Here is an 18,411-nt window from a genome sequence, read left to right as displayed (position 1 = left end):
AAAAGAGGGGTATTTTCTATATACTCAAATCTGTATTTGATTTCTGATTGCAACAGACTGATCTTGGTTCATAGCTTATCAAGACAACACCATGGATACGTCTAGACTACAGGCTTTTGTCGACAGAAGTTTTGTCGACAGATACTGTTGACAAAGCTTCTGTCGACAAAGAGCATCTAGACTACATCCAGTTCTGTCGACAAAGCAAGCTGCTTTGTTGACATGACAGTGTAGACGCAAAGGACAGTGTAGATGCAATAAAGCCTTCTGTCGTCAGAACTCTGTTGACAAAAGGCGTTATTCCTCATAGAATGAGGTTTGAATGAGGTTATTCCTTGTAGAACTGCTGTATGTCAACAGAACTCAGTGGCAAGATCTCAGCATTGGGTCCTCAAGAGAGTGCTGAGGTCATTTTCCATATAATTCCCAAAGGAGTGAGAAAGGTATATGCAGGTATAGTTTTGTTGACAAAAGTGCACTTTTGTCGACAAAACCCTGTAGTCTAGACACACCTCATGTGTACAATGTTGCTTATACACACACATATACTTGAGCAAGAGATAAACTAGGTACACTTCAAATTTGTTATATGAGTAAGCATACAAAGTACTGGAGACTCTGTATTACAGTACCTCCAAAGGAAAGCAAGGAGCTTTCCTCTTTCCTCCCTTGAAATCTGTACACATTATTTTTAAATATGGAGCATCTACCTATCTAAAACTCGTATATATCCTTTGTTGGGAGAGCCAAAGGAAGCTAAAACAAAGCATTAGGAAACTGCTGTATTTATTAAAGAACTTGTTACTAGTTCTGAAACACCTTGTATTGTATCCACAGATGGGATAACATTCCAGAGTAAACCTTTATCTCCATGTAAATACATCCTAAATTCCTCATCTGCAGGAGAATTATATAACCCATATATTAAAATATACAGTAACAATCCCTGACTCTAATGTTGTAGAACAGCAGTGTCAGCCATATGACCCAAGGTGAAATTTAATCTGTCCTTCCAAGAGATTTAACGCCAACTCATCTGTCCCCCACAGCAATGGCATTCATCATGTAAATTTTATTCAAGCGCCTTGCTCCAGAATTTATTAGAACACTGGGTTATTGGATAAAATACCATTCCTTCCCCTCCCCCAAACATGTTCATTATTTAAAAGCAGCTTGAGATCTATCGACCAATCATTATATCATGTAATGTTAATTATCAGTAGCCTTTCGAGGTTAATGTTTGTCATGAACTCAATCCTTCTCCAGTAAAAGCCCCTCTGTTTACTGAAGTACATGACAGAAAAGTATTCTTTGGTTTCTGAAAAAAATTTAAGGCTTCTTCCCCCTTTTTGCTCTACAGTATTGCAGAGCCCATTCTGAAATGCTTATGTGATGTGGTCAAAGAAGGCTAAAGCCATTCAACTTTATAGCAGCTAAGGGATAGATTATGACTAACCTTAATGAGGCCACACATGAGAAACAGAGGTGTAGGATCCTTTTCTCTATGGCTGGCAAGATCTCAGCATTGGGTCTTCAAGAGAGTGCTGAGGTCATTTTCCATATAATTCCCAAGGGAGTGAGAAAGGATTTGGCTAGCAGTAGTCTGGCCCAATGGGACGGGAAGGAATAAACTGCAGCTCGATAAAGTCAGTAGGAAATTACCCCCCGCAACTCCCCCCCCCCACACACACACACTGTCAGGAATCAGGGCCTGCAGGGTCCTCAGTCTGCAAGCAGAGCCTGCAACAAAAAAATGGTGGCCAAGGGGCATCGCTGACCTGGAATAGGTAGCCTGACTAGCTATACTGCCTGACTAATGTGAAGAGTCAGCAGACTGGCTCTTGAGCCCAGCAGCAGAAGCTCAGGGGCTGCTCAAAACTGGTCTGTGACTGTGTCCCACTCCAGATAACCCAGTTCTGACCCTCAGCTCTGTCATTCACCTGGACTCAGATGTCAGCTCTGACCCATGAGTGTGATGCTGAATCTAGCCATTAGGCTGGAATGCCCACATCCCTATCACTGACATAGAGCACAACCAAGGTGCCCAGGAGGAATTTTTCCTCTGAGATACAATGCCTCCAGAACTGGTGCAGCCAAGTAGTGCCTTTCACTCGCAGTGCACAAGATGCACAATCTAGCCCCAAATTCCTCCTGTTAAATGTAACTCTTAGAAGGTGTCCAACACATCAGGAAACACACAATCATTGTGATTCAGACCATTTACTTTGTGCTTTTGGAATGTAAAACCCTTTCCTGGAGAATAAAAACAGCCCTACTGTGACTCTGACTTGTGGACAATCCCAAAGGAGAGACTAATCTAAGAATATGTCCTCACTACACCCCCCTCTCCAAAAAAGTGTTAGTTAACCAGAATGAAAACAGAGGTGAAGACAGAGCAATTCATCTCCTAATTTAGGTTAGTAGCTTGGGCTCAACTCTAGCTTCCCTATAGACTTCAACTAAAGCTGCTAACTTGAGTTGAAAGCTGAACTGATGTTTCTACACTGCTGTTTTAACTTGATTTAGCTACTACAAGTTAGTAAGTGAGTTAAAAAAAACACTCCTTTTTGCTATGGAGACTTATCTTGGGAAACAAATGATCCTGCTCAACCATTTCTTCCCAGAAAAGTACACACAAAGCTTTGAATAAGTTGCATTGTCTTATTTTAAATGAGTGGGTGGATAAATGAACTATCATTCAAAGCTACATCTAAATTGCTATCTGGAAGTCTGTGTATTGTATGCTGTCTGCTGCAGTAATCAGTGTACCAGAGCTCCTTCTGTGGCAACCAATGTATCTCATAGATGCTTGCTACTTAATACAAATCCAGCAGTAGGTAATATTTTACATGGGTGCTTTTCAAACGTATGGTTCCCAAAGTGCTTTATGAAAACTAGCATTTTCATACACCACCTCTGGATTGCAGAGAAGAGAGTGGCAATCAAGTGGAGTGTGTGTATTGAAGGGCACATGCAAGAAGTTTTAGGCAAGCCCCATGGCATATAAGATATGCAATAGAAACATAAGTGTCTACATGAAGCAATTAAAATCTGTTTTAAAGTCCTATCTAAAAGACCCTCACACATTAAACTGCATTCTCAGTGTATTTGCCTCGGAAATATGAAGGGCTGAGTCAGTCCTGCTGAAATCCAAACTTAGTTCTAGGGATGTTGGATATTTCCAAGGCCAAAGGCAAGCCCCACAGCTCAGGTTCAATGTGTGAAGGTCCAGGTGAGCTGACACAGCAGCTGGAAAATGTGGTGGGACTGTATCCAGCTTTTTATTGGGACACAAAGGGCTGGATAGTTGGTGGCAACATCATTACTGAGGATGAAAACTGTTATTGGGTAGAGGAATGGAGACCAGGCAAGAGTAATTCTCCCCATGGGGCAAAACTGTAAAAAGAGAGACATCTGGTAGGTGGTAGGATATCTCTAGAAGCTAGACCACATTGATTAAGGGACCTCATGAATTTAGGCTGCAAGGTAATAATAATTTACTGGTTAATCACAGCAATGAAATTATAACCAATGGTCTTTAATTCAGAGAGCTGTATTTTATTCTGCATGTTCCTTGGGTGGCCTCAGAAACCACAGAGTGACATGCTGTCAATTTCAGTATATCCTTGCCAATTCAGTTTGTTTAAAATGTTTTTAGATGCTATTTCTCCAAAGACTTGAGCAAGACCTGTAATTATATTACCCAAACATCTCTCCTCTCCATTGCAGAAGATATTAATTCACTGTTCATGTTGGATTGACATATGTCACATTTCAACATTTTATGCAGCACATAATTTCTCCTGGGACTATTCTTTAAGAAAAGCTTTCCCAGAGGCCTGCTCCTCAGTTCAAAACAAACTGTTACACAATTCCCAAAGAAAGGCCTACATCTGTTTTACTAAATCATTCAGGGCCATTTAATACTCGCTCAGCACTGTGAGATAAGCCATCTTTTGCTAATCACAAGAGGAAAGATAGTAATGTTAACAGAAGTTGCTTGTTTATTAAATAACCCTCTTCAAAGCATTAAAGATATTTGACTTATATGTTTTTAAGATCAATTAAGCTGCTCCCATTCTCTACTATAAACAGTAATGCAAAGAAGCATATAAATGATACTGCTGCCTCCATCAGTTGCTCCTTTTTATTCAGTGTAGAATTTCATATAAGACTAGCATAACATTGAGCTTTCCAATTGTCTCCTAAAAGCATTTTTCTCCACTGTATCATTATTAATGCTATTACAGAAAATGCTCCTTTGTTTTGAAAGCAATCAATTACTCTGGGTAAAATAAGACACATACAAAACAATCTGGAATTTCCTTTTATATCCAGCATCAGAATGATTACACTGAAGTAGCTTTAGTTATAAAAACACTCTGAAACAGAGCAATCCTCTGTGTTTTCTTACTCACCAAGTATAGGTAAATAAATATCTTCTGATGAGCATACAATTCACTTGCATTATGACAAACACAATACAATTAAAACTGGAGATCCTTTTATCCTAGCAGCTCTAACATATAATTATAAATATCAAAGTGATGGGAAAATAGTTAAGTATTATCAAACTGCTTAGAGGAAATGATTATTATGAATCATTTTATCTGAAAAAGATACCAATGAAATGTTATTTAAATGAAAGGTGAATTAACATTTAGAAATATTTTAAGACATAATCATGAGAAAAACAATTTCAGTGTTTGTTTGTTTTTTTGCTATATAGATGTTTACAGTATATACTGAGAAACTGTATCTCAGCATACTACTAAATAGCCAATGCATCACAAAAAATATTTTGCTCTGAACTATTTATTTTGTTAATGGACCATATACCTCACACTACGTTCTGCTCACTCACAAACAGTATACACTATACAACTTTAATTTTTTTCACAAAAATGAAAATTAACTCTCTCCAAAGACAATCTCAGAAACAAGATTCTCCCAGAATATTATTTTAAAACAAGATACTTAAACATAAATGGATAAAATTCTGGAACCTATATTCAGATAACACTTCTATCAATGCTATGACTCTGATTCTGGAGACTCCAACGAACATAATTTTAAACACATGAGCTGTGTCAGAGGGTAAAATGGGAATGTTGCCATTGATTTCAATGTGGCCAGAACTTCACCCATAGACTTCAAATATATTACGCTTATGGTTAAAGGGAAGCATATCCGCATTCATAGGGTATGAGGTGCATGTAAGAAATTAGGCTTAAATCCTGAAAATTAATGTAAGTGGCCCAACTTCTTCTGATAGGACTACTTAGTGAATAAGGCAAGGAACATTTAGCATATTTGCTCAGTCATGTATGACTCAGTCAATGGCAAATGGTTGCTTACGTTTTCCATTAAAAGTAGATTACATTTTGCTAAATGGAAACACATTAAAAAATATGAGTTTCTGAACATATCCATCTGTCACAGAGATCATATTTTCATAATTAGCAGTACTTGTGTAGGTTGGAATACACATCTATAAAAGGATCCAGATCCTTAGATGGCGTAAATTGTTAAAGTGCCATTGAAATCAATGGAACAGCAATCTGGCCCCAGATATTTAAAGTTGCATTTAGGTGATAAAAATCAATACTAATTTTTCTCTACAAAATAACAATAGTAATGAATATAGCAACAAAAAAGGAAGGGAGATGAGATAACAGGTAGAAAATGGAAGACAGTATTATTCAGAGAAAATCATGATTGAAATACATTTATTTCACTCTTCAATACCAACCTCGAATAATTTGCTAAAGGAAATAATCAGTGGGGCTGTAAAAAATATTCCTAAAAACTTCCAGCCTTGTGTAGTTTCTTATCATCCACATTTGCAAAGGGCTCCCATTACAAGTCTCCACGGTGGGACCATGGGTGCCATCCTCTATTTTGCTTATTGTCAGACACGATTGGGTGATTATATGAAGAAAGGTGTGGGTCTGTGTGACAGAAAAATTGTAAAAGCAAATATAAAGAGAGGAAAAACAAATAAAGGATGATTAGTGAAGTGTTCTATTATGCATCTACAACGGTATAACTGGGAAATTATGATAAGGCAATATTCTCATCTAACTGCATTTGTGAGCACTATTCCTACTGTTGGAGGATATACTTAAAACTTACAGTGTTTGGATAGTTTTAACCCAAAATGTGAATGTGCACAACCACAAGTTCAGGGTCAGATCCATCATGAGGCTCTGGATCAGTACATACTTCCAGTGGGACTTTTCTTGATCTCAAGGGACCAGTCCACATAAAGCTCCATGCAGGAACAAGGAATTGGTGCAAGTGAACTGGGAGCAATTACCACAAGGCACAAATAATAGAACAAAATGTTTGACAATGCTGGGCAAGGGGTGTGCTGAGAACGTTGCTCACTACACTTATTTCACTCGTTTTCCCTCCCCCAAGCCACATTTTTTTGTTTTATGTTTTTTTGTGAGTTAACATGTAGAAAATGGAAGACAGCATCCTGGTGTCTCTACATATGCTAAGAGGAAAGTTGTTTTTTTTTAATTGCATGTGTGCCCTGTGCTTGGTGCAGTGGGTCCTGATCCATGATTACTACTGAAATGTAAATAATAAATACTATAATGAATGCACATGTTTCACATAAAAATGTTAGACAATAAGAATTTGACTATCAGGCGTATTTTCAATTCCTTGCCCCTATATTTCCATATAAAATCAAAATCATAGTCAAACAAAATAGGAAAGATACATTATGGCAGAATTTAGCCTGTGAACAACAGCAGGACATACTATAAAGCTCTTTATCACAGGCCCATATGCAGGAATTTCTGTGGGGGCTGCTGTTTTTGTAAATGTGGACTGCAATTTTTTCCAAAAGGAGTTCAAAATAGTCATGCAATAAGTGTACATGAGAGGTTAATGGAAAACTGGAGTGGAAAGAGTGATTATGAAAATGGTTTTGTTATAACATACTAAACATGTTTACAGCAATTAAAGTTTTATAGAAATTATCTTCTGGGATCATGATGGGCAATGCTGCTGCCATGGCCCCCTGCTCCCTCAGTCACCTCTGCTTGCTGCTGCTCTGCCTGGCCAGTGCTGGGTGAGGCTTCCAGCCAGCAGGGCTGGACCAGGGCTACTCCTCATGCGTGGAGAGTACTGTCCCCCCAGGCCTGCTGCATTGCCATCAGTCCTGTCCTCCCATTGCCCTGCAACATAGTGCTCTCCCCTTGCCCTAGCACAGTGGTTCTCAAACTTTTTGGTCTGTGACACACCTGGCTCAATGCAAACCTTTCCCTCGACCACCAGTTGCTAATGGAAACTTGTTGTTAATTACATAATTATGCCCAAGCCATTTTGCTAGTGCTGCAGCAAGGGAAAAGAGTTTAATTTAACCAGAAAGAAAGGAAATACTAATTTAAATTATTAAATTGACTGAGTGCTTTACCTTTCTCGTGTTAGTTTATCAAACTTCATTTTAAATAAAGTAAAATATTAATATATGTCCAACACAAAAGGTTCCCATGTTTTCTTTATTTATGATGGGGTGGGGAAACTTTTTTGGATCGGGAGCCACTGGCCCACAGAAAAATCAGTTGGGGACCACACAAGTGTGAAGAAACCCCTCCCCTCCAAAACCCCTCAGTGATGTGGCCCCTCAACTAAGACACTCCTCTGGTATTCTAGCCCCACTGAGGGAGGGGGAAAGGACGGAGGACTGAGATTTGGGGCTTCCCATAAGCCAGATTCATTCTTCTGAAGTTCCAGGGTTAGTAGATTTTGTGGACCCCTAAGCTCTGGGATAGGGACAAAATGGGGGGTTCAGTGTGCAGGACAGTGAGAGGAATGGGCTGTCTGGAAGTAGGGTGTTTGGCCAGGTGGAGGGGACAAAGGGGGCAAGGTGCAGTGTCTGGCCAGGAGGGAGGGTGCAGGAGTGGGCCAGGGGTAGGGTGTCTGCCTAGGGGGAAGGGTCCAGGAGCAAGGGAGGGTGCAGGAGCCAGGTGGAGGCAGGGTGTCTGGCAGGGCAGAGGGTGCAGAGCAAGGGGGATGCAGGGGCACGGTGTCTGACTAGAGGGGAGGGGCAGGTGGGGGGTGCAGAGTCTGGGCATATGAGGGTATGTGAGGGGGCCTTACTTGCCTTCACACCACCTACTGCTGCTCCCACTGGCCAGATTTCGGAAGGTGGAAGGGCAGGGCTGGAGCCCCAGCATAGGCTCAGAAAATGGGGGCTGAGCTCAAGCCGTGGACCACAAGGAAGCCAGCCGTGGAACCCCCTCTTGCTTCCTTGGGGGACCATAGAGAGATATGTTCACATCCTTAGCACCTCCTTGGGTACAGACCTGTATCTAGTAGCTTGTGTTAAATTGCTGACAATTTTGGCACATTATTATGAAAAATTTATATTTTCCCATAATTCACCATTTCAGTGGTGCTCAACAAGGAGCTTTATAGAGATGTTATTCTATGTAACTAATGCACTGAATATTTATTTCCTTCTAACTCATGCTAGCATGTGTTGTCCCTCTGTAACAAACTCATGAGGGTTTTAGCAGAGTTCATACTTCAGAGATTTGCCAATCAATACAACAGTGAGACCACACAACCTCAGTCCAGGTTTAATGTATTTTGCAAACCTGGAGGGAGGATGTTTACAAAGTGCAGTATTCAGAGATTCCTGCCTCCTTCTCAGACGGCTTTGTTGCTTTCAACTCAACCTAATGTCTACTAGATTGCTAGACTGACCTTAGCTCCTGTCATCCCGTTGTGGGGAAAAGAGCAACCCTTTCTGCCAAAGACTCACAATAACCTCTGGTGAGATGGATTCTTTGTTTTGACCACAATCAGTCAAAGCTCAGTGAATTTTGCTACATTTCACTTCTAATACTTGTTCTGTTTTAATTTAAAATGCAAAACTCAAGTTGGTATGAAATCACAGGAGGGAACCATCCTGAAATCCTAAACTTATGACCTACACATTTTTGGATGAATGAACAAGGTATCCTTTTTTTGAACAAATAAGAGAATTTAACTTTTGCTGGGAGGAAAATTTTCATGAATAGCTCCTACAGATTTATAAAAGTTGCATGTTGAATCTAAAGGACCGCAGCCTTTTGCAAATCTGTATAGAGAGTTTTATGTACGTGGAGTTCAACCAGCTGCTTTAAATGTTTTCACTTGAATTAAAACAGAATAGAGTAAAGCAACTTTTTAATGTCTTGAACCAATATACATTGCATCTGTACAATATACAGACTTTATATAGACTCTGCGATGTAACTGCAGGGTTTTTTAAAATTAGTTTAATGCTAGTAGGAAATGCTGTCATTAAAAACGGAAAGAGCAGCACTCAAAGAAAGAAAAGGTTACTTGCCTTGTAACTGTTGTTCTTTGAGATGTGTTGCTCATGTCCACTACAATCAGGTGTGTGCACTCCGCATGCATGGAGTTTTAGAGCTTTTTTTCCTAGCAGTATCCGTAGGGCCAGCACAGGGAGCCCACTGGAGTGGCACCGGCATATCGGTGCATATATACCCCTGCTGGCCCCTCACCCCCTCAGTTCCTTCTTGCCTAATAGCTCCGATGAAGGGGAGGTGGGTGAGATTTGGAATGGACATGAGCAATACATCTCGAAGAACAACAGTTACGAGGTAAGTAACCTTTTCTTCTTCTTCGAGTGCTTGCTCATGTCCGTTCCAATCAGGTGATTCCCAAGCAATAGGCCAGACGGTGGGGTCAGAGAGTAACAACATCTATTTGGCCACAGATTGCAACATCGCCCTGCCTACTGATGCATCTTCCTTGGCATGTTGTGTAATCGCATAATGTTCCGAAAAGGTATGGACTGAAGACCATGTGGCTGCCCTACAGATGTCAGTGATTGACACCTGAGCCAAGAACGCCACGGATGCCACCTGCACGCTTGTGGAATGTGCCATCAGTGCGGGGAAGGGGGGTGGTTTCTTTAGCATGGTAGCATTCTTTAATACAGGAGGTAATCCATGAAGATAGGCACTGGGCCGAAATAAGGGATCCTTTTATTCACTCCATGATGGAAATAAAAAGCCGTACAGATTTATGAAAGTTGTTTATCCTATGTAAAAAGTTATGGCCCTCCTCACGTCTAGACAGTGCAAAGTCTGCTAGGTCCCTAGGTGAAGAATGAGGCTTAGGGAAAAGTACAGGCAGGAAAATGTCCTGGGATGTATGGAAGTAGGATAGCACTTTGGGAAGAAAGGCCGGGTGAGGTCGTAATAGGACTTTATCTTTGAAAAAGACTGTATACGGTGGCTCTGAGGACAGCACTCAGAGCTCTGATACCCTTCTAGCCAAGGTTATTGCTACCAAGAACGCTACCTTCCATGATAGGTGTAATTAATTAATATTAGCGAATTAATTGTTTTAGCGAACAAGTGGCTAGAGGCTCAAATGGAGGTCACATGAGACCCTTAAGGACCACATTAAGGTCCCATGGTGGAACCGTGGTGCATGTACCTGGTAACAGTCTGTCACTCCCTTCCATGAATCTCTTTACCATGTGATTGGTGAATACCGACCTCCCGCCCTCTCCTGGGTGAAAGGCCATAATTGCTGCGAGGTATACCCGCAAAGAGGAGGTAGCAAGGCCCTGATTTCTGAGATATAACAGTTAGTCCGATATCAGCGGAATACCGTCTGTGGTTGGTTTGATTCCCCTTCTCAGAGTCCACGCTGTGAATTTCTTCATATATGGCCCTTGTGGATGGTTTCCTACTTTCCAGTAACACTCTCTGGACCTCCGCTGAGCAATCCCATTCTAGTGCAGACACACACTCAGGAACCAAGCTGTGAGATGGAGGGCTGTCAGCTTGGGATGGCATAAGGTTCCTTGCCCTACGTCTTGTGTAATTAGATTTGGGACTAGAGGCAGGTGTACTGGTTCCTTTATTGTCAACTCCCACAAGGAGAACAAGTGTTGTCTTGGCCACATCAGCACTATCATGATCACCATTGCTCTGAACCGTCTGACCCTGAGAAGGGTGTCCTGTATCAGCAGAAAGGGAGGGAATGCATACAGGGGCTGGGGAGGCCAATTTATGTAGAAAGCATCCCTTAGAGACCCCACGCCTTGACCCATGAATGAGCAGAAGTTCTGGCACTGGGTATTGGTCCTGGAGGCGAAAAGGTCCAGAAGGGGATAGCCCCAGTTCCGGAAGACTTCCTTTAAAACATCCCATCATCCTCTCATGGACTTGAAAGGATCGACTGAGTTTGTCTGCTAGAGTATTGCTGGATCCAGGAAGGTAAGTTGCCTGCAGCTGGATGCCCCTGGAGATACAGGTTTCCCAGAGCCACAGAGCCTCCCTGAACAGAGGGGAGGATCGAGCGCCCCCCTGCCTGTTGATGTAGAACATGGCGGTGTTGTTGTCGGTCAGCACTTCCACCATTCTGTTCTCTAGGTAAAGCAGGATGGCATGGCATGCTAATCTGACAGCCCTAGCTCTCTTATGTTTATGTGCAATCTCAACTATGTAGGCGACAATAACTCCTGCGTCCGGAGAGTCTCTAGGTGGGCTCCCCACCCAGCATCTGACGCATCTATCACCAGTTGCACTGACGGGACTTGTTTGGTGAAGGGTATCCCCGCACCTACTACGTCTTCCTGTATTCACCAGTTTAAGGCTAGAAGTACCCCTTCTGGGATCATGACTACCATGTCCAATGGGCACTGCACAGATTGTGGACCAGTCATAGCTAACTCAGCAGTGGATGAAGCCTGAGCCTAGCACGGGTCACCACGTATGTGCAGGCTGCCACATGGCCCAAAAGTCGCATGCAGTTGCAGGCCATAGTTATAGGTGATTTGTGAAGGTCCATGATCATCCATCTCAGGGTTTGCAATCTGTGATTGGGTAGAGAAGCTGTCTCCAATGTGGAGTCTAAATGAGCTCCCACAAACTCTATTATTTGTGTGGGTATTGCAGTGGATTTTTCTTCGTTTATTATGAGGCCCATATTGAGGAACAGACTTCTGGTGTTTGCAATGTGTCCCATCACTTGCTCTCGGGAAGATCCCTGTATCAGCCAGTCGTCCCAGTAAGGAAAGACGTGTATACCCTGGCGCCTCATAAAAGCCTCAACCAGTGTCATGCATTTTGTGAATACCCTCGGCGCTGTGGATAGACCGAAGGGCAGGGCTGTGAACTGGAAATGGTCTGTACCCACTACAAATCTCAGGAACCTTCTGTGCGCCGGGGCAATGGTGACATGGAAGTAGGGGGGGCAGAGGTGGGAGTAGTTGTAAAGGGGATAGAAAATCCCTTCGCTACCAGGCTCAGGACCCATTGACCCGAAGTTATGCTTGACCAGGTCTGGTAGAAATGGGAGAGGCGGAAAACAAAAAGGGGTTGGAGTGGTGCACTGTCCTCAACCGTGCCTTCAAAACAGTGGTTTGGACTGGTGTCCCTGGGATGTAGTTGATCCCCTATCGTGCTCGGACCTGCTGGCCCTCCGTCTACCGCGGGGTTGATCATGCCGACTATTCCCATGGCCCCTTCTCCTCCCCCGATCTATACTGAAGCCTCGCAGGAATGGCCTCAAAGCCAGTCGGGGGTTCAGTGGTCTTCTTAAGGGCCTGGGCGTATGAATCCCCAGGGACTTTAGGGTCGCTCTTGAGTCCTTCAGACTGTGCAGCTTAGAGTCCGTTTGTTCAGAGAAAACTCCTCCCCCTCAAATGGAAGGTCCTGCAATGTGGTCTGCACTTCAGGGGGCATGCCCGATACCTGCAACCACACATTTCTCCTCATTACAACGGCCGTAGCCATTGTTCTAGCCTCTGAGTCTGCGGAATCGAGGGCCCCCTGTAAGGTCGTATGGGCCACCGTTTTGCCCTCCTCAGTTAGGGCTGCAAATTCTTGGCAGAACTCCTGAGGAAGCCAGTCCTTGAATATGTCCACATCTGCCCAGGTATTAAAAGCATACTTCCCCAGCACGGCCTGTTGGTTAGCGATATGCAGTTGTAATCCTCCGGTGGCGTATGTTTTCCTGCCCAACAGGTCTAACTTCTTGGCTCTTTTGCTTTGGGAGTGGGACCCGGGGGACCCTGGTGCCTTTCTGTGTGGGATGAATGGAGGCAGGAGTCAGCCATAGTATTTTTGACAGTTTCTCCTCTGTCCTGTTAAGAGGCAACGCTATCCTCCCAGGGATACTGGCAGAGAGGATGTCCACCATCGGGTCTGACTCTTGTTGGACTTCCTCTACCCTCACTGACAGGTTCGTAGCCAGCCTCCTCAACAGTTCTTGATGTTCCCGTGCATCCATTGCTGGGAGCAAGGGAGCTGGGTCTCTGAGGGCCTCATCAGGGGATGATGACGATGAGTCTCTCAAGATGGGATCCACCCCCATCGGCTCATCCTCATGCTGGCTTGCCCATACTGATGCCGGCTCATGCATCGTAGTCTCATGGGCAACCCCATTGGCACTCATGTCACCTGCCTCTGTTGGTCTAGAAGTAGATGCAGTCATTGATTTTTCTACCTCTGATGCGGGGGCACGGTAAAGTGGTGTTGCCAATGGAGGGGACCCCTGTCTTGAGGGTTCCGACACCGAAGCCATAGGGGGTGGCCCCTGGGCCTGATGGTATGCCCAGGGTGTCCAAAAGGGTCATTGTTGCAGTGACCAGGCGTACATTTGAGGCCCCATCTCTTGTGAGGTTCCATGATGGGAATGTGAGCGGCGTCTGGACCTTGACCTGTAGGAAGTCATGCCCGATCGTAGGGACTCTGTTTCCGACTCAGATGAGTAGTCCGAGGCTGACCATGGGGGGGCAGACCTCTACTCCTTTTGCCATCGCCCTTGGTTTCCTATGAGATACTGAAGGCAACAGGGTCTGTGCCGGTGCCGCATGCATAGGTGCTGTAGCTTGTGCGCACGGACCCAATGGTGCCAGGGGGGACATTAACTTGCTCCCAGCACTGACCACATGGTGGATAATGGCAACATCGTAGCCCACGTCAACAGCGATGTGACTGGCTCCAGCGGTACCGGGGATGGCGCATGGCTCGGTGCCAGGGTTGAGATCGGTGCGGGGATTGGCATGCGCATGGGGCTGGTGCCACTGTCGGTGCCGCTGCTGCTACTGGTACCGCTGTCGGTGCTGTATATGGTAACAGATACGGTGCCGAAGTCAACAGCGGAGCTGGTATAAACAGTGACTGCAGTAACCCTGGCTCTGTACCCCATGGTGGTGCCAAGAAGTGTTCTGGAATCCAGGGGGTAGGAGTCCCGGGACACACAGATGCTGGTGGTACCGAGAACTGGGAGGATGCCACTGACGAGGTCAGCACCAGCCTAGTAGCTCCCCAGTGCACCGCAGTAGCAACCAGTACCAAGGTGTTCAGATGTTGTGGGTCTGGTACTGCAGGCAGCAGTGGCTCTTGAGCGGTCATTGCTATAAGGTCACGTGCCACATCAAAAGTTTCCGGGGTCGAAGGGCTCAGTTCTGGGAGTGGTCCTTCGGCTTCTTCCCTCAAGGGAGAGCTAGTATGGCCCGACTCCTTACATGGCTCCTTAGGTGTCTTCGCTGCCGAGAACCCCATCTTTCGGCGTACTTTTTGGTCCCTCCTGACCAGGGATCTTCCTCTAGCGTCCTTCGGTCTCCTCTGCACCAGGGAGTGGAAGCGGTGTTGTGAAGCCTCAGTTTTATGCCTCGCCAGAGCCGTCAAGCCCTCTGGAACTGAGGAGGGGGTACTCTGCACCGACTGAAGTCCCTCCGGTGCCAGCGGCTGCAGAGTAGACTCCATGATGAGCCTCTTCAGTCTGGCGTCTCTTTCTCTCCTAGTTCTGGGCTTGAATCCCCTACAGATTTTACAAATCTTCATGGACTGTCTCTCCCCCAAGCACCTCAGGCAGGAGTCATGGGGATCGCCACAGGGCATAGGTTTAAGGCAGGACACACACTGCTTAAAACTGTGGGGTCCTGGCATCCCCTCCCCGGCCGTGGAGAGGTGCTGGAGATAAACAGCCCTTCTTATAACAACTTAATAACAAACTATTTACAACTATATACTAGAGAATTAACAGGAACATTAACTAATTACAAAGAAGCTAGGGGTAGACTGATTGTCTAGAACACTCCAGCTACCGTCATTGGCGGTAAGAAGGAACTGAGGGGGTGAGGGGCCAGCAGGGGTATATATGCACTGATGTGCCAGTACCATTCCAGGGAGCTTCCCGTGCTGGCCCTATGGATACTGCTAGGGAAAAAGGTTCCGAAACTCCATGCACGTGGCACGCACACACCTGATTGGAATGGACACGAGCAAGCACTGGAGAAGAATTACAGCTAGTCCTGAATGAGACCTTTCTTTAAAATCATATTTCATATAACCCCTAAAACAAAATGATAGTGTTTTATGTATAACTCATTGCAACCATCCCACTTTTTGTTCCAAAGTAACTAATAAAACACATGGAGCCTACAAAAATTCAAGAACAAATGTCCTTATAATGTCATTTTAATTAACCAGAATGAACATCAATTTATGTTTTTGTTTCATTATGTATCATGCTTCATGTTCATATCCCTCTCATCTGTCTACTCTATTAATGAGAAAGCATTGTTACATAAACAAATTAATGACAAGATTTAATAATCTCAATGTATTGCATATTTATATGTACATACTGTATATTTAGAAGATTCAACAGCTAGGTACAAATACTGGGATGCATTATTTTAATAGACAGACCAATATATTTTCTCAGACAAGCAGGGTCAGATCTGGCAAGTGGTGTAACTCAGCACATTCCCATTGTCATCAAAAGAGCTCTGTTGACTTATGGCAGATGAGAGTCTCCTCTTAACGTTTTTCTTTTTAAAAGTGTAAACTCTGTATTTTTTTTCCATTTAAAAATGCCTGGGTCCTTTTGGATCACTTGTAATCAGACTGCAATTTACCTAAAGATCAGATTTATGAGCCAGCTGCTCAGGTGTTATAACTTTGTATAGCTTCACTGACTTCAGCTTATTGGCCCCATAAATGTACAGTGTCAGATCAGCAGAAGCAATAGTTATTTTAATGATGCACACAGGTAAATGTGAAGTTAATGGCATCACTGCATGTTAAGTCAGTCATGACTGCTAAGGCTTATCAGTTGATATAAGAATAGTTGCTCAAATTATTCGAAAGATATGCTTCTATATAGTTCTCCATTATCATTCTTTCTTGCATATTGTGGGGAAAATGTATTGTCTTTGAACAATATGTGTTTCATTATTAAAACCAACACAAGATTTGCTGCTATAGGCATAAAGTCCAAAATAGGTTTTTGTTTAGCAAAAATCAGTTAAGGGTTTCAAAGGACATACATATTGCATTTTGTTGGAGAGAAGCAGACTTGATATATAAATGTACTCCCCCTGTGCCAATTATCAACCTAATTTTTGTTTTCTGATACATGCATAGGGCCCCAACTACATTCTACTAGATGTCCTGGATACTTACATGAGGGAACCATGACTCAGTATTCAGGAACTTGTGTGTACATCTTCCATCAATAACAAGTTTTGAAGATGTACCCCTGAGTTATCAGTCTCTCTAAAAATTAATGCATTCCACACAAAACATGTACACTTATGGGAACTGCACATTGAGTAACTGAAAAGTTAAGACTTACAATCTTGAAATACAGTCTACTGAAAATGTTGCATCACACCACTAGAAGAAGAGGGAAGTACTCAACTAGAAATTATCACAGGAACTGCAAGCGTTGGCACACTTACCTCAAAGCTATATTCCCATTTCCCTACAGACTAATGGAAGCACAGAAATATGAAAGAAATGAACTCAGGGAATTTTTGTAAATCTTTCAGTGAATGCTTATCCAATAGGTTTATACTATAATAACTTTAGGTGATGCAAATTTACCACAAAGGATCAAATCTTGAAATATTTATTCATGTGTTATATATAGAGGACAATTATACAATTTTTTTCCAGAAAATATTGCAGGTTTATAAAAGATAAAGGTTTATAATTTTTTCTTGTACATATTGCCATATGTTGTAAGAGACACCATACACATTAGCACCACTTTGATTTTAATGCAGAAATGCCATTGTATTGGCAAGTTACATGAGCACAGGCACAGATTTGTTTCATAGCCTTTTCATATGTATTTCATGGGCCTAAATGTTACTGTAATATAAATGTTACATCATTCAAACCCAGAATGCCAGAAACTCTTGAAGTTTGTGAGAAGTTTAGATACTACACTAATGAGGAAAACAGAGGGAGAGAGAAGTTATGGGGTTTGGCTTGACTGTGCAAGTCACAATCTAGGTTGAAGCATCTGAGCTGGCTTCAAATACAGGATTATTAAACAAAGCAAGAGAGGTAGCTATTCAAACCTATAACCTTTTCAATACTGATGAATGTATATTGGCTAAACTGGACAGTCTCTATGAGAAAGAATGAATGGACACAAATCAGATATCTGAAAAGGCAACACACAGAAACCTGTTAGGGGAACATTTTAACTTACCCTGGCATTCATTAATGGATCTCAAAGTCACCATATTGTTTCAGGCCAATGTCATAAGCCAATTCCACAGGGAGGCCTCAAAGCTCAATTTCATTTATAAGTTTGATTCCTTCAACAGAGGTATGAACAAAGACATTGGCTGGATGGCTCACTACATTCCACATCCCAATGACATTAAAAAAGAAAACCAATGTGTACTTAAGAACACTTAGTGCCTTCTCTATTAGCTTCATGTAGCATAGACTCTCTAATTGAATATTCTTTTCCCTTTTCTTCCCCCCATCCGTTATTTATTTAGAAACTGAACCTTTAATAAATCCATTCATCTGAAGAAGTGGGTTGTGCTCACGAAAGCTCATGTTACCGTCTACATGTTGTATTAGTCTCTAAGGTGCTGCAAGACTATTTGGTTATTTTTTTACACTTTTTTACATTGTGTACTTTAGCCTACATTTTATGGGAGAGCCCAAAGGAAAACTGAGAAATTCTTTTGTCTCAGCCTATTCATATAACAAGTTGGTGAGGTTGTCCTTTTAATTAAGTCATTAGATTTCAAAGGGGAAGCAGTCCAAGAATCTTACTGTGCTATTTGAGAAGTGGGAAATAACATTAAGAATCAACGATGAAAAGGATGCCAACTCTGAATCATATCTCGCAGAAACTCTGAAATAAACAAAAGTATACTTTATGAAGAAATTAAGTACACTGCCTTGGCAAATAACTTTTTCAAGTGGTGGTCTGCATGCTGCAGGTTTACTGCCATTGTTGTTTTCAGTAGCATCAAATTCCCCTAATTTGGAATGATGCTCCCTTAAAATTGAACAGCATCTCTACGATCACTTATGCAGGGTAGGAATTATTTAAACCACCAAAGAAAAGATTTAATGTTGTACTTTTGTTCTGTTT

General features: G+C 42.9%; 1 protein-coding gene across 4 annotated transcripts in view; it reads right to left on the bottom strand.

Annotated features, from left to right (window-relative positions):
* The window catches only part of GALNT13 (polypeptide N-acetylgalactosaminyltransferase 13), a 338,848-nt gene that overhangs the window by 6,338 nt on the left and 314,099 nt on the right, over nucleotides 1-18,411 (bottom strand). For 3 of the 4 annotated variants that reach the window (XM_075933419.1, XM_075933416.1, XM_075933417.1), the window contains one exon: nucleotides 5,753-5,951. The exons of the other annotated variant lie outside the window; for it this stretch is intronic. In XM_075933419.1, the coding sequence (XP_075789534.1) occupies nucleotides 5,766-5,951 (186 nt within the window). In that variant the 3' untranslated portion in view covers nucleotides 5,753-5,765. The remainder of the gene's footprint in view (nucleotides 1-5,752; nucleotides 5,952-18,411) is intronic. 4 annotated transcript variants of the gene reach the window in all.

The sequence above is a fragment of the Pelodiscus sinensis genome, chromosome 7, assembly GCF_049634645.1.
Source record: "Pelodiscus sinensis isolate JC-2024 chromosome 7, ASM4963464v1, whole genome shotgun sequence".
NCBI lineage: Eukaryota > Metazoa > Chordata > Testudines > Trionychidae > Pelodiscus > Pelodiscus sinensis.
This window is presented reverse-complemented; position numbering and strand designations above follow the sequence as displayed.